Genomic DNA, 17,285 nt, shown 5'->3' with positions numbered 1-17,285 from the left:
ATCTGCTCATTAAATTTCAGAATGCTTGCAAAGAAATGGACTTTGCTTGCACTGTATCAGGTCCATTCTTTTCTCAGTTCATAATATGTTATACTGTAAAGAGGAGTCTGAATAAATCTCCTCTCCTCTATATTGCCCTGCGAAAAAGTGTTATCCTGGGGATAGAAGCAGCCCCAGTGTAATTGCATTTGTCCCTGGACCCCTAACTGGGAACCACTGGTCTAGAGAAACGACAGAGATCTGTAGAATGGTAAAAGATGTATGAAAAAAACCTAAGAATGCTGATATGCCTACAGCAGGTGCAGACAGAATAAATTAAACTACTGTAGTGAGAATTCAGAGGTTGTGGATAATTGGATTCTTGTGACTATATGAAGGCAGAGTGATAAGACAACTTATTAGGTAATGTAACTTTTTTTAAAAGAACAAGTTTTTGTATCAGGGAGAAATGTAAAATAACAGCAAAAAATCGAAACAGTTTAGTAGTAATTTTGAGATAGCTTGTAGTAAGAAATTACAGTTTTAAACTGACTTTTAATATGTTACAAAATTTGCGGCAGCAAATATAACAAATTATGTCAGTGGCAAGTTGTATAGGAACACATATGGGTTAAAGTGCAACTGGATGGGAATGCTTTCCTGGTTCTGAACCTGTGACTACTCATGAGGACTAGAAGCACTGCACTTATTTGGAACTCTTGATCTTATCCCCCATCCCTGCTGCCATCAAGTATTGATCACAGTACTCACTTCCTGGTGAGTGTGCCTATAGCACTTGAGTGTGACAGTACAATCCTATGCACACTAACATGGGAGTAAGGTCTACTCCCTGGTGCCACATTGTTTTTATTTTAATAATCTGCATGTTTTAAAATAGGTGTTAGGGTATATATCAGTCATGTCCAACCGGTCGATCATGATCTACTGGTCGACCGCGGGGCATCCGTGGTCGATCCCTGTCAATCACGTGATCATGGTTGATCCACCCCCGAAAGCTCAACAACTCTAGCTCCCCCCAAAAAACTCAACAACTTTGGGTAGATCACCGCCAGTTTTTTAATAGTGGGAGTAGATTGCAGTCTCTTGGGTGTTGGACTTGCCTGGTATACATAGAATAAAAAATTGTAGAGTTGGAAGGAAGCCTGGGGGGTCATCTAGTCCAACCCCCTGCAATGCAGGAATCCTTTGCCCAACATGGGGCAAATAAATATGTAGCAATAGCAACACAGTAGAATTTACTACCAAGTAAGTAAGAATAGAATTGCACTGAATCTGATTATTCTCTTGTAAGGTTCTACAATGTTGCAGCCTTTAATGCTCATAGTTGAGTGGCCTTACAATATTTCTGAATCATCGGATATTTTGAATTGACAAGAATACTTTTTTTAAAAAAGAAAAGAAAATCTGGAAAATTCTGGTTTTGTTTATTAAAAAGGATTGCAAGTGAGCTGCAACCACCAGAAAGGTAGGATAATGTCTGCCAGGTAAAATCATTTCCCCCTGGAAGGTGTGAAAAAGATTTGTGGATCTGCGATTTCTGTAGAGGTAAGAGAAATCTGTGATAACTTTCGATCTGTTTTAGTATTTTAATTTTTCAATGTTTTAAAGTCTGGCTGTAATGTAAAACATTTCCCCACTGTCTTTATTGTTTTATCCGCTTTTGAGATACAGTATATACATTTTACGAAATGAATGAATGAATATGAGCAGGTACCAATAATTGTTTAGCGGCATAAGACGGACCGAGGCAGAAAAATACACATTTCATCTCGTTGTTCATGTCCCTTAAAAAGGAAGAAGAAAAGTTCTCTTTACTGGAGCGATTGGCTTATTCACCGAGCGTGACGCAAACACTGGCCAATAAAAAGCGAATGTAATGTGGCGGGTGGTCCGCTTCTTTTGACAGCTTATTCGTTTCTTTAAGTGATGGACAGGAAAAACGACCAGTAAAAAGAAAAGAAAAGAAGCAACTAATGAGCTGCGGGGCGGGGACCGAGCTCCTCAGATCGCCATTGGTTGTGAGGAGAGCAGAGGCGGGCACCGAATGACAGGGAAGGCTACCCAGTTAGAACGCCGACCGGAAATGGGCGGAGCGGGCCGACGCTGCCCCTACCACTGCCCCACGGGCGACGGGTTCGCTTTGCTTATTGGTCCTGACCGACGAGTGACAGGCCCTCCGAGCAATAGCCGGCAAGGGCCGGCAGAAATAGGGCGGGGCGGGGCGTCGCCTCGCCGAGGCCGGATGAGGAGAATCTGAGGGGGGAAGTTTTGGTGGTTGTTGCCTGGGGTTGTGAGAGAAAGCGGGGAGGTGCGCGCGCGGGGGGGAGGAGGAGGAGGGGATCTGTCCCCCTCCCACCTTAGGCCGTTGCTATGGGCAACCGAGGAATGGAGGAGCTCATCCCGCTGGTGAACAAGCTGCAGGACGCCTTCAGCTCTATCGGGCAGAGCTGCCACCTCGACCTGCCGCAGATCGCCGTAGTGGGCGGCCAGAGCGCGGGCAAGAGCTCCGTCCTCGAGAACTTCGTCGGCCGGTCAGTCAGTGAATCGTGCGTCGGGGGGGGGGGTGCGTTGCGGGGAGGAAGAGAGGGAAACGCAAACTGCGTAAGGGAGGCTGCCTCAGGCAGACTCGCGGCGCGCGGCGCAGTTTGCGGAAATGAGTTCCGAGAATGCCGGGCTCGCGCTCTCCTCAGCGCTCTTCTGCCGTAGAGGCGGCCTCGGCCCGGGAAGAGCCGCCGCCGCCGCCTGCCCGCCCGCCAAAAAAACAGCCCCTCTCCGCGGGTGAGGCGAAGAAGGAAAGGGCCTCTTCCCCGCTCCGCGACCCCTCTTTGCCTCATGGAGCCGAAAGGGGTCGCGCGCGGGGCTGGCCCTCGTGAAAGGTGGCTTTGCGACTGGGGCCATGGCCGCTCTGCTGGGCGAGTGTGGGGAGGGGTCGTACACGGGAGTCCTCGCGCTGCCCTCCCCCCCCCACCTTTCCGGGTTGTCCCGGGTAAACTCTGTCGCCTGTGCTCCGGTGACCTCTATGGGGGAGCTTGCCTGCTCTTGATGGGGTTACTCTGAAGGAGCAGGTACACAGCTCGGGGGTATTTCTGGATCTTTTGCTGTGGCTTGCCTCAGTGCCTTCCATCAGCTTCAGCTGGTGGCTTAGCTGTGCCCCTGGATTTGCACAGGGATAGCCTAACTTTTGTCGTCTATGCTCTGGTAACCTCCAGGTTAGTTTACTGCAATGCATCACATGTAGGGCTGCCAATGAAGACTGTCTGGAAACTTCAGCTGGTGCAGAATTCGGTGGCCAGGTTGCTCCTCTGCGCAAGACTGTTTGAGCATATTACATCGATCCTGGCCCAACTGCACTGGCTGCCAATTAGTTTCCCAATTCAAAGTGCTGGTTTTGAACTATAAAGCCTTAAACAATTCAGGAATGCAATACCCCAAGGACCACCTCTCCCCACATGAACCTACCTGGACTCTGCAATCATATGAGGCCATTCCAATCATAGTGTGCCTCCCAACACTAGAATGGACCTTTTTTGCAGTGGCTCCCCATTTATGGAATGATCTCTCCAGGGAAGCTTGCCTGGCACAATTGTTACATATTTTAGGTGCTGGGCAAAAACTTTCTTCTACCAAGCCTCTGGCTAATTAAACAATCTATGGGCTTTTAAACTGTGGGTGGGAGGTATTGCTTTTGTTTGTTACTATGTGATATATATATATATATATATATATATATATATATAAAAACACACACTCCCATGTGATCTTTGGATGAAGGGTGCTATATAAATTTAATAAATAAAACAATAAAATAAACTGCAGGGTGGTACTTGAAATGGGCTGAACAATCTTGGTGATTCTGCTCTTGTTGCCATTATAATTATTATTATTGTTTACCTGCCCTTCATAGGGTCGGAGGGCTGGTTACATAAATACAAGATAATAAAATAAGTTTTAAAAACAATAGCAACAAATTTACAATTTAGCATCTTTCCTAGGAGATCTTTGCCTGGTTTGTAACATCCATCAGCCCCTGTTGCATGAAAACCCATCAGATTCCAGGTTTCTTTGGGGGTATTGCTAAATGTAAAAAATCTCAAGCTGCTAGACAGCTTATGACTTGCAAAGGTGGGGGAGGTTACACCTGTCTTTCTGCTTTCTGTGTAATGGTCTAACAGATAAGGGTGTAAAACAATATTATGTCGGCCTTCCACCTGTGCACTTTTGTGCCATAAAGTTAGCAATAAGTCTCGCAGACCACACCATTGCTTTCTGCTGTTGCTTAGTTTTACACATAGCTAACAAGTTTCCCTCTTTTGCTATTGCATAATACATTTGGAATTCAGAACATGAATGCTGTTCCATATTTTTGTGTGCAAGATACAATTTAAGAATTAAACGCACAATATCTTATTAACCACCAGCTAAGCTATTACAAAGGGATGTGGGTGGCGCTGTGGGTTAAACCACAGAGCCTAGGGCTTGCTTGCCGATCAGAAGGCCAGCGGTTCAAATCGCTGCAACGGGGTGAGCTCCTGTTGCTCGGTCCCAGCTCCTGCGCACCTAGCAATTCAAAAGCACATCAAAGTGCAAGTAGATAAATAGGTACCGCTTCGGTGGGAAGGTAAACGGTGTTTCCGTGCGCTGCTCTGGTTCGCCAGAAGCGGCTTAGTCGTGCTGGCCACATGACCCAGAAGCTGTATGCCGGCTCCCTCAGCCAGTAAAGCGAGATGAGTGCTGCAACCCCAGAGTCGTCCGCAACTGGACCTAATGGTCAGGGGTCCCTTTACCTTTACCTAAGCCATTATATAGTAGGCCTGCTATGGACTGGGATGTAATGGATATATTTTAGCAAAGCCATATACTCTGTACCTTAGGTTGCACTGAGCCGTGCCATTTGGGTTAAATGTTCTGACCTGCCCTCTGTCTCACAGCTGTCTTGATAGGATAGTTATTTGAAGAACAGAATTGCTTTGTTCAATGTGCCACTTTTTCTTAAAGGCTCAGAGTAATCTGTAACAAAAAATATAAAATGAAATATGGAAAATAAAACATGTCATCAAAAACCACTACGTATTTGACAGCTGATTCCTCCTTCCATGTCCCTGAGCATTTATTAATCCAGTGCAGATTGCACACCCTCTGGATGTGGCATGGCATGATGCAGTCAAATAGACTACTGTGCCAGACAGTCTGTTACACAAAATGATCTAAGCAAAATCACCTCTAAGCAATAGACTTGTTAGTCTGTTGCAGCAAGCAACACCGTTTCAATGTACCACAAAACACAAACAGGTCTATTGTGATGTAATATTCTACTCCAGACATTTTTACCTATCCTTGAAGCATGTTTCCATGGTATTTGAGGATTAGCAATGACAATGACAGTCTGCTTTTAACCCCTGATAAGGAGCAGAGCAGCCTATGCTAAGAAATAGTTTTTTATGCTTGTCTTTGCTACCCCGCCCAACATATAATGGGTGTTTTGCTTGCATTAAATATTACTGACTGATAGCTCCATGTACAAATTCATAGTGTATATTTTTGCTCAATAGCATTTCTGTAACAAATAAGATGAGATATATCTTCTCATATGATGATACCAATAGTAATGACTGATTTGTTTTGTCCTTCAAGTAATTTTAATGTGCAATATCTACCTGAGGACCCAGAAATAACCCTCCTCACACCTTGGAGGATTCTAACTTTGAATCTTTATGCTAAAAAAATTTCTGCCTTGGGGGTTCTTAACTGCTTTTCATCTGCTTTGTCTTCACAGTTTGCCATTTAGGAATTGGTTTGAATTGTGATTAGGGAGCTATATCTCAGGGATTGTTTTCCCCTCACTCCCATTCATATGTAGAAAATAATAATAATAATAAAATGTCCAGTAGCACCTTAGAGACCAACTAAGTATGTTCTGGGTATAAGCTTTGGTGCGCATGCACACTTTCTCAGATACCTGCATGCACACTTCTTAGTTGGACAGTGTTCTTGAAGCGACTAGCATGAGTTTGGCCAAACTGCGGGAGGCAGTGAAAGATAGGCGTGCCTGGCGTGCTCTGGTCCATGGGGTCACGAAGAGTCGGACACAACTGAACGACTGAACAACAACGTGCTACTGGACAATTTTTTTTTGTTTTTTTATTTATTTTGACTGCATCAGACCAACATGGCTACCTACCTGAATATGTAGGAAATGTTACCGAAATGTGATTGTGACGGAAAGGGAGCACACATTGGTCTGGATATGCTTGGTGAATACTGATTTGAACAGCCTTAAGTGGTGGTGGGGAACTTCTGCCCAGGGCGTCCAGGCTTCTCTAGCCAGATTGAACTCTCCCTCCTAGGACATCTCTCTCCCCAATCCATGTCTCCAGTCCCCTCACTAATGCTGTTATGCATTTTCCTTGAGTGTTTTGCTTGTCTAGAATGTGTCCTTGAAATATGATAATTACTCTTGTTTGTCTTGATGTAGGTGCATGTGTAGAAACCTGGCTTTAGTATGGATGGAGTGTAGCATACTGTAAAAATTACATGCATTGCCCTCCTACTTTTGCATTTTGCCCATGAGGAAATGCAGTGATCAAACTATTTTAAACATTTTTCAGTGGAATTGGTGTTTTAATATACTGTACATCAATCACTACCAATAACTAAACAGCTATAATCCTGGGTGTATATTTTGATCCAGTAGTGAATTCCTTGCCATAATCATTGCACGTAACACATTTTATTGGGACGCGGGTGGCACTGTGGGTTGAACCACAGAGCCTAGGGCTTGCCGATCAGAAGGTCGGCGGTTCAAATCCCCGCAATGGGGGAGCTCCCGTTGCTCAGTCCCTGCTCCTGCCAACCTAGCAGTTTGAAAGCACATCAAAGTGCAAGTAGATAAATAGCTACCGCTCCAGTGGGAAGGTAAACGGTGTGCTGCTCTGGTTAGCCAGAAGTGGCTTAATCATGCTGGCCACATGACCTGGAAGCTGTATGCTGGCTCCCTCGGCCAGTAAAGTGAGATGAGCGCTGCAACCCCAGAGGTCGTCCACGACTGGACCTAATGGTCAGGGGTCTCTTTACCTTTACCTTAAACACATTTTATATTGACAGACCAGTATCTGGTTTTCTGGAAGATGTGGAGCAAGCATCTGAACCTACCTGGGTCTTTAGAAAACCAGCTTGGTGTGAATTTTTATCACAGAGTTCACCACATGTACTCTTCTGTGAACAGTTGTGAGGGAAAACAAAATAAAATAAAACCTTAGAGACCAACTAAGTTTGTTCTTGGTATGAGCTTTTGTGTGCATGCACACTTTTTCAGTTGTGAGGGATGCAGCCTAATGAGTGAGATTGCATTTATTAATGCTGTATTTCAACAGTGATGCTAAAAACTGCAATAACTAAACTGCAGTCAGACTCATGAAGGTGGAGCATGGAGTCAAAGAAGTAGAACAAAGCCTCAAATCTCCACCTGCTTTTGAAAAAGTACATCGAATCAGATATGTCTTCCCTCTCCTGCAATAAAACATTTCAGTTTACTAAAGTCATTTCAGTTTACTAAAGCTATTGTATGTGCTAGCTTAGGTTATCCTTTACCCAAGCATTATAACACGTGTTGTATCTATGGAAATTTCTGATGATTGCAGGCTTGGGTTGTCTTGATGTTTCCATGAATAGAGTGCATATTGATGCTGGTGAACAGGAGAGCCTCTTCTGTTTTCAGTTGATCTGATGCAACACAGAGATCTGGGAAAATGTATTGCAAAAAGGGACTATTACATGGTACGGGATACTTTGGGGGCCTCTGTAGTGCTTTCCCCATACGTATCTGAATCCAAATTTTAAGTGTGTGCTAAATTTACATAACGTTTTCTTGTCTGTACTCTTGCCGCAGAAGTTCTTATTCCTATTACTCCTTGCTAGTTACCATTGTGCTGGAGGTTTTCCCAAAAGTTCAATACAGCTTGTGACACACAAATTTAAAACAATGGGAAAACACAATAAAACAATTGAATAGGATCAACAAGAATATCTTATTCTAGGAAGCAGATCATTACTAGTAAGTAGCATTGTTGATACAACTGTCAACAATGGAAAATCATTCTTTTGTATTTTAAGTGCCCTGCTGTTCTGTGGTTGGCTGTTTAAAGTAAAACGGTAGCCAGGAGGGTGGGAAGCCTTGTGGACTAGCTGGCTTTTAGCCTCCATGAAGTTTTCCCATTTTGTAGAATGTAATTTGTGTTGTTGGATGCTGAACGCATTGGACAACAAATACATAGCAAATTTTTGAATTTTCAAAGAGAATGTCTTCGCAGAATCTTCATCTTAAAAGTGTCAGACCTCTTTTTTCCAGCAGGTTTTGTCTGGAAGCTACTGCTGACAAGTGTTTCATCACTTCCTTTCTTTTTGTCTTATCATGTAGAAAATTGTTCCTTGATAACAGTCTGATGTTGTTGGTTTGCTTTTTTTACTTAACTGACTGGGTAAGAAATATAAATCATTATGTGGTTGTACCTTAGGACTTGGCGGAACCCTTTTCTGCCCAGGGCCATATTCCCTGCTGGGCAGCCTTCCAAGGGCCATGTACTGATGGTGGCAGGCCAAAGTAGACAAAACAACAAATGTGAATCATTTTTACACTAGGCTTCTTCACACTCTCCTCCTAACATTTCATCCAGACAAGAGGCATTTTCAGAGTTCAAGGACACATTCCAGCCAATGATGGATGTGATTTGGGGAGACTTTTGAGAGAGGCCTGGAGGGCCACATGTGACCCTTACATCTGAGGTCCTCCACCCCTCCTGTAGATAGTAGATTTTATGGTGTGTTCTCGGTGGAAGTGGGAAGCATGTGTAGTGATGTGTAGCAGTCCATAGATTTCTAATGTGAACCAGTATCATTATATATCTACATAACAGTGTTCAGAAAGTGCCCCTGTTGCATGTGCCAGTGATGAATCATTGAACCAATGATGCTTTCAGAGGCTGTAACTAGCGGCTGGGGCATAAGATTAATGGTACCATTATGGTAATTGCCATTTTGAGACAGTGCACATTTTCTTTAAACCGGGGTGGCAAATCTACAACTGCTTCCATTGACTCACCAGCCCCTTCCCTAATAAGATATCCCTTTCTTTCCCTCTCAACTTACCATGCAAAAACCATGTTGTCATTTTCTGACATGGTGGCATTGCATGAAGGTCTTTGTGCTCTACTAGCAGTGGTGCCATGCCTGAGGAAGAAGAGGTGATTTTGAAGCATAAGTTGAGAGATTTGCTTTTTATTTTCAGTGCTGCACTTGGTCACATCTACCACTGCTATGCAGCTTTTAGAGGGTTAGCTAAACTTCACTGTGACTTCGAGCTGAAAACAGTGAACCACTCGTGCTGTACACAGTCAGCAGTGCTATTACTTGATAACGCTTTAGCAGATGATTACTGCTTACCGGTACTACTTGGCACCTTCATTTGTAATCTTTTAAGAGCCTAGTTGCTACAGATAAAACTTGTAAATCGTGTTTGTGTTCATGCTTTGGTGACTATATCAGAGCTGTTAGTATTTCACGTTTCTTAGGTCGTAGATACACCATTGGTATGACTCTGCATAAGGCAGCTTTGTATGTTCAATTTCCTGAAAGTCTGCTTTTCTTAAGAGGATTGGTCACTTCCTCTAGGAAGTGGAACTGCATAATAAGCAATAATGGTGGGTGATAGGGTGGCAAGTGCTTCTAGGGCACACTAGTCGGGAATTCTTAGGGCTGAGAAAAACTGTTCATTGTTCTTCAGAACATTTTTGCCAGTGCCAGATGTTCCCTTTTGTCTATTTGTATGAGAAAGTTCACCTATTTACATTGCCACTCTTGCTGTGTTCTTTCAATTAGTGTGCCAGCTCTCATAACATCAAAATGTACCTACACCTGATAGGCTCCAGAGTGTTGTGATATCATCCTATAAAAACTATTCTGTGATTTGGCTAGGATTGCCAGATAGCTAAACTTAGAGGGAAGAAGCAGTAACCAGGTGAGAGAGAAAGAAACTTGTGGTAAAGCATCAGCAGTTACAGAATAATGGTTCCACTGGGCCAAAAAAGATGAATATTTCAGTTTTTGGCAAACATTACTGTACTTCCCAGAATGACTTTACTGTGGCTAGTGACTGCCTGCTGAGCACAATGCTGCACAGCCCACCAGCAGAGACCTCTACAGCACATTTGTGCTCAAAAAGAACATTTGTGCACCACAAGAAGATGCCTCTGCCCATCCTTGGATAGGAACAGACAGTGGGCCACGTCCAAGGGTTTTGAGTCAGAGCTTTGGCTAACTTTTGAAGAAGCTTACCTAGGTCAATATAAGTAGGGATAACCTAAGTTTCAATTTCAGTCAATTTGGCTCTTCATGGTTCTTTTGTATTACTTTATTCCATGGGTAGGCAAACTAAGGCCTGGGGGCCAGATCCAGCCCAATCGGCTTCTAAATCTGGCCCGCAGACGGTCCAGGAATCAGCGTGTTTTTACATGAGTAGAATGTGTCATTTTATTTAAAATGCATCTCTGGGTTATTTGTGGGGCATAGGAATTTGTTCATCCCCCCCAAAAAAAATTCTGGCCCCCCACAAGGTCTGAGGGACATTGGACCGGCCCCCTGCTGAAAAGGTTTACTGACCCCTGCATTCCCTTCTTCATCACGTTGTATGGTGGAGCTCAGCCCTCTTGTACAGTATCTAGTATGCTTGATGTCAGGATAGAACTGGTGATGAGAAATGCCGGGCAGGTGTTTAGCCTGTGTGCCACCATCTAGCTCTGGCTGAAGAAAAGGATAGCTAGGAGACCAGGTCTTGCTGGCTATAGGCTGTCTCTTCCACTGTTTTGTCTTACCACCTTTCCAGGAGCCAGGTCTGACACCTGAGCCCAAGTTCTGCTTGCATCACAATAAAAATAAAAAATAAAATAAAATGAAATAAGCTGTAATCTTTCAACCAAACTGCAGCTAGTGGTATTAGCTTATACATGGTCACACGGAGGGCTACTGCTTCCCTGGTCTGTATTCTTGTCTAGGAAGGGTACAAATCCCCACCAAGGATCCCTGAAGTAGTGAATTCCCAAAAGTCTACAAATCATGCCTGCATTGGACTAGATGTCCCCTGGGATCCCTTCCAATTTTATGATTTGTGGTGGGTGGGTGGTACATCTAGAATCTCTCTGACTTTTGTACCCAGGTTCTGGTAGTGACTAAGGATACTTTGCTGGGTTGAGGCTGGGATGCCAACTATGTTGGTTCCTGGAGGCATCAGATCATGGCACGTACACCGTGGGTTCATCTCATTTGGATCACTGCAACACAGATTATGTGGGGCTTGCCTTTGTATTTGGAACCTGCAGCTGATTAAGAATGCTGCAGAAAGGCTTATGGCTAGGGCCAGTTATGGGGAGCATGTGAATGAATCCTTGGCAACAACAGCTAGATTAGCTGGTGGTCCTAATTATTTTGAAATGTGCCACTACAAATATTGAGTTGCTTTGTATGTGCTTGCCTCATGGAGCCATTTCAGTAGTGGAACTTTGGGTGAGGAAATTGACCTTTTGACAAGTTTGCTCAACTGAAGTTTTCTAGGGATAAGTGGAACCTGCAATGAATTGCAAACACATTTAGGAGGCCAGCCAACTATGCCCTCTTCCACTGCACCTCTTCTGTTTTTCATTTCTCCCCCCTCCCCCCAAAATGCCCATCACTAGTCAGTAAGCATTCTGTGCCCACTGAGTATATTACATCCTTGTTGGGCCTACTATTGTTTTTCCTCCCCCATCAATACTTTTGTTTTTCTCCCCCAAGTTTCTTTTATGCTTTTGAGAGTCTTGGGGTTTCTTAAGCCTGTTAAGTGTATTGAAACCTTCCTTATCTGCATGGATGGTGACAGTTTTGGCTATGTAAGGTGCCAGGCTCAAAGAATGAGTTTGTTATAGGATAACACTCCTGTTTGGTGCTCTGGGTGAGATATGAGTGCCTGGACTGAAGCAATGGTAGAAACGCCCTTGGCTTGTCAACACTGCCATTTGTGTTTACTGTAGGGACAGCCTGGCTTCAGTGCTACATACAGCTTTGTTTATTTCTTATTTGCAGCGTGCTTCCTTCTATATCCATGAAATAGCCACTTGTTAAAGCCACTGCATAATGTGCTTTGAAGCTTTGTTTAATACATATGTATTTCAGCATTCTCCTTCATGACCAAACCAAGTTAACCTTTGACCTCCATTGAAGTTGTCTGTCAGTAATATTGTAAGGCTCAATTGTTTCGGCATTATGCAACAGAGGACTCTGGGCCTCTTCCTCTGACTCACTGTGGTTGTACTTCCTGTCTTGTAATGTATGCCCTTTGGTGTCCGCTTGCTGAAAGCTTGTCTCTCTTTATCAAATGGTTTCCAGTAGGACTGCAAGTTTTAATTAGCAGATCAATCAATTAAAGTTGATAGGGGAAGGAAGAACAGGTATTTGTGAGTATGAGTGGAGTATGTATGTGTTTAAGTGTGTAGAGTGGAAGGGGGATGCTTGTCCTGATCCCACCTTCCACAGGTTTTGTCCCTCCCATGGGCCTAGTCCAACCCTCTGCAATGAAGGAATCTTTTTGCCCAGCGTGGGGCTCAAACCCACAACCCTGATACTAAGAGAGTCGTGCTGTACCAACGGAGCCTGTTCTTGTTTTAAATAGACGCAGCTTTTACCAGAAGGACTGTGAACTGTTGTGGAAATCATGTTTTTAGGACAGCAACAACTACTTTGGGTTTTTTCCCCCCGGAGGAGCTTGGTACAAGGGATGTATGTGTCCTAGGCTGTCAAAGATGGCTTTAAAAAGAACCGCTTCTGCTGTTGTGGCAGATGCTCTCTTGGATGCTTTTCAGTATGGCACCTGGTCCATGGCCTCCACTGTGGTTGCTCAGAAAAACATCTCGTTGAGACAGTGGCTCATTGATTCTAGTTTGGAAACACATTTGGCCAGTCTCCTTTTCTCAGGGGCAATGATAGTAGTAGTAGTAGTAGTAGTAGTATATGCCTCTCATCTGACTAGGTTGCCCTAGCCACTCTAAGTGGCTTCCAACAAAATATTAAAAACACAATAAAACATCAAACATTAAAAACTTCCCCTACACTTTTTGGGAGTCTCTGCAGGTTCACTTGGTGGAAATAAGAAATAAAACCAAGGTACTGCCTTCTGCTAAAATAGATGAATGCAAGGGATGACAGTCTTCCTTTTTTCATCCCCCCATGCAGCTTTCCCAATCTACTGTACCTAAATGAGAGCCTTGGTTGAGAGTTTCCAAATGACTGGAGAAGACTACTGTTGTGACTGAAGCAACTAAGATGTTTTTCCTTGTACATAATGTTGAAATAATTGATTTCTATACAGACTGCAGTTAAGTATGTAGTCGTTCTCATAGAGAAGACTTGTATAAAACTGCTCTAAAGTTTTATATTTTGATAATGGGGTGGCTCGTTGGAGGGTCTGCTTGGTACTAGTTCTTCAGACTGCAGATATGGTGTCCTGTTGTGCCAGAAGCAGCTTAGTCATGCTGGCCACATGACCTGGAAAGCTATCTGTGGACAAATGCTGGCTCCCTCAGCCTGAAAGCGGAGATGAGCGCCGCACCCCATAGTTGAATTCGACTGGACTTAACCATCCAGTGACCCTTTACCTTACTAAGCTACCAGTAACAACTTTGAAGGATAATTGGGATGAGGATAACATAAAAAAATTAAAGTAATATAATAAAGTATCAACAAAATATTATTTGTTTATTATTAATAATAATAGCCAGAAACCAAGCGGCATAATCTGTCTACATAGATATGTTTTTGGTTGCCTCTTGAAACCCAACACAACTGATGCATTCCTACAAAGCACCAGATTTGCTAACCCACATCAGATCACAGAGAAACATATTTGTATCTACAAGCCACCTTTTACAACTAGCTGTTAGCCATCTCTGCTTTTATGTTTCTCGGTCTCTGTTGCAAAATTCCCATTTCTTACCTATCCACACCATCAGCCCCCTCCCCTTAGGTGGCAGAGGTATACCATCTTTTCCATTCTTTGATGGGTTTCTCCTTCCAGACATCCCAGAGAGATCTCTGTATATTTCCCAACCATTTGTCACCTTTAAATAAAACATTGCCAGACATTCCTGGCCACCAATAAGCATTTTTCTTTTAACTTGAATGAAACCAAGAATTATCAGAACATTCCACAGAAACCTAAATTAAGTCTGGATTATTTGGGGTTTCCTGACAAAGGAACATTGCTCAGTCAGTGTAATAGTACTGTGGTTTGCACCTTGTGGCAAACCAGGCTGTGGTTTATCTTGAACAAACACAAATGCTAACTAATATTGTGCCCACCCTGTCCCTTTTTCCCCCCAGGTGGGGAGAAAATGAACTGGGGTGCCAGCTTAACGTTATAAACTTGTGGTTTGTTTTTTTTCCAAGAAGATGATTTACCACAGCCTTCACCAACTTGGTTATGTTGGATTTCTGGAAGAAGAAGAAAAGAATTGGAAACATTTCTGTAGCTGCAAAACAATTGAGATCTGATTTACCAAGTTTGTTGAATTACTGTTTACTTGTAAATGTTTAAAGATTTATTTTGATTAGTGTAAAATTTATACAGTGGTGCCCCGCTAGACGAAAATAATTCGTCCCGCGAAAATTTTCGTCTAGCGGGGTTTTCGTCTTGCGGAGCGGCAATGGGAGCCGCGCTCCGCAAAACGAAAAAAAAAAGACGAAATTTTTTCGTCTTGCGAGGCAGCCCCATAGACTTTTTCGTCTAGCGGGGCAGCCTCCCGCTAGACGAATGCTTTCGTCTAGCGAGTTTTTCGTCTAGCGAAGCATTCGTCTAGCGGGGTACCACTGTACATTGCTTGATTGAAAAAAACAGCAACCTCAAAGCAGCTTACAAAAGATAAAATAGTAAAACAGAGAAAAATTCACAGCCATACTTAACATACAAAAGTTAAAATATTAAAATAAAACACTTAGTAAAGAAAGCTAAAATATATTTAGAGGGGAAATTAGTGAGGTGTACTTAGTATGATTTAAATGTTATATTCAAACATGCAGCTTTACTTAGAATTTTTTATTGGATTCCTTGAAAATATTTGGAGAAATGACAACTCTGTAGCATCTACTTCCTTTGCTTTTAGATTTACCGGTAAATATAATTTTAGGATGCCTGAATTGCTATGCGCATAAAAAATCAGCTTCCTGGGGATAGCCATCTGAGAAATTAATTACAGCCTTGATTTAAACTGTTATTATTGTATCCATTCTAGTTCACCAGTTTGATGGTGGCTATGCTTTCATGTCTCAGTAAACCTTAATTACCATGAATATGTAAATGGAGCAAAAAACAACAACCACAACCCATGACTAGTGTTGCATCTGGGGATCGCAGTTTGTTTTGCTACAAACAAACCATGATTGTTAGTGGGTTTCCAATTGTGTTTTGTTTGAAATGAAACAAACCATGATCCTTAGTTCAGAAGTAATGCTAAGCCAAGGCTCATGGTTTGTTGCACCCACTCATGGGAGTGATTTGTGCATTTATTTTGCACTTACTTTGATGTGCAGACTGAGCAAATTTATATCCATTTATTCATTGCTGCCATGTGATTTTAGGAAATGATGCATTTTAAAAAGTGCCTTCACTATCTAGGATCCCATGCTCATGGTCAAACGAAGATCATACATCATAGAACCTTTTCAGTCTTTGTTCCTGTTTCCTATGAATACGGTAGTCTCGTCAGCATGACTAGAAAGCAACAGGAACATGTCTTTCTAGGTAACAAAGTCTCTCACAATGGATCTGCATAGGACACTATGCACTCAGTGGGAGAGGACTGGGAGTGATTCAAGGCAAGTTGCCAAGTGCTTTGTTCTTGTTTTTGTAATTGAAGATTCTATTCTCTAGGGGAAATGTCTCAAAACACTGGGGTTTAGAGCAAAATATGCTTTCATGGGGCCTTACCAGGTTCTGTGTTCTGAATTCATGGGTGTAACAACAACAAGGAAACTACACTGGTCCATTCAGCATTCATTTATTTGTACAGGGCTATTATAGCCTATGTTTTCTCCAGTCTGGAGTGCAAGGTGACTAACAGATGCAACATAATTTAAAAACACTGCTTTATTAGGAAACGAAAGACCAGCAGGGAATAATAACTAAATTCAAATGTTTTTTATTTCTTTATTTTGCATTTTTAAAAACCTCTTCTGATTTGAGTGTGTGTAGATTTTGGGAGGCTTCAACAAACTGAGCTGCAGTTACCCAAAAAGCAAGAGGTTTTAAGACTGAGAAATGGTGGGAATGGGAGATTGAATGCAGCCCACATGTTTTCAAAGCATTGTGAAAGTAGCGTTCTGCTAGCTAGGAAGACAAGCATTTCCAGAGCTTTGGGGCATGTACTTCTTGATAAACACATAAATTCTTAGTCTCTCCCCCCACTCCAAGAGTATCAAATCTATTTTATTAACATATTAAGAGCTTTATTTCAGTGTAGAAAAAAAGATGGATTTATGATAATGTTTTAATAGCATCACAGGTGTTTGGGGAGTATTTCTGTGACTCCCGTACAGTGGTACCTCTGGTTGTGCACACTTCGGCTAACGAGCTCCGCTAACCTGGAAGCACGCGCTCCTGGAAGCAAACTTTGCCCCTGGATGTGAGCGGAAATTGCATGGTGGAGGCGCGTGCAGCGGGAAACACCATTATCGAAAGCACGCCTCAGGTTGAGAACAGTTTCCGGTTACGAACAGACCTCCAGAATGGATTAAGTTCGTGACCGGAGGTACCAGTGTGGTGTAGTGGTTAAGAGTGGTAGACTCGTAATCTGGTGAACTGGGTTCGCGTCTCTGCTCCTCCACATGCAGCTGCTGGGTGACCTTGGGCTAGTCCCACTTCTTTGAAGTCTCTCAGCCCCACTCACCTCACAGAGTGTTTGTTGTGGGGGAGGAAGGGAAAGGAGAATGTTAGCCACTTTGAGACTCCTTCGGGTAGTGATAAAGCGGGATATCAAATCCAAACTCTTCTTCTACCACTGTATATAGGGGCAGCTGTTGGCTGAGGTGGCAGGAGAAAATTGAGTTTGCATACCACAAAAGGAAGGCAGGAAATAGAAAGCCTGATGTTTGTACACTGGTGCCTTTTTGTATGTTTACAAATGATTGAGGGATTGTCCAAAATTCTGTACTAGCATGCATTTAGAAATCTGTATGTATCTAATTTGGTAAAGTTGCTAGGAATTCTCATTTGC

At 43.0% G+C, this 17,285-nt stretch overlaps 1 protein-coding gene across 9 annotated transcripts in view; it reads left to right on the top strand.

The window, feature by feature from the left end:
- The first annotated feature begins 2,258 nt into the window (after positions 1-2,258).
- The window catches only part of DNM2 (dynamin 2), a 58,214-nt gene continuing 43,187 nt past the window's right edge, over positions 2,259-17,285 (top strand). For 7 of the 9 annotated variants that reach the window (XM_033172902.1, XM_033172897.1, XM_033172895.1 and 4 more), the window contains exon 1: positions 2,259-2,531. In XM_033172902.1, coding sequence (XP_033028793.1) covers positions 2,371-2,531 — 161 coding nt within the window. In that variant the 5' untranslated portion in view covers positions 2,259-2,370. The remainder of the gene's footprint in view (positions 2,532-17,285) is intronic. The other 2 variants (XM_033172901.1, XM_033172900.1) reach the window with 1 other exon arrangement.

This window comes from Lacerta agilis, chromosome 16 (genome assembly GCF_009819535.1).
Source record: "Lacerta agilis isolate rLacAgi1 chromosome 16, rLacAgi1.pri, whole genome shotgun sequence".
Classification (NCBI taxonomy): Eukaryota; Metazoa; Chordata; class Lepidosauria; order Squamata; family Lacertidae; genus Lacerta; species Lacerta agilis.
This window is presented reverse-complemented; position numbering and strand designations above follow the sequence as displayed.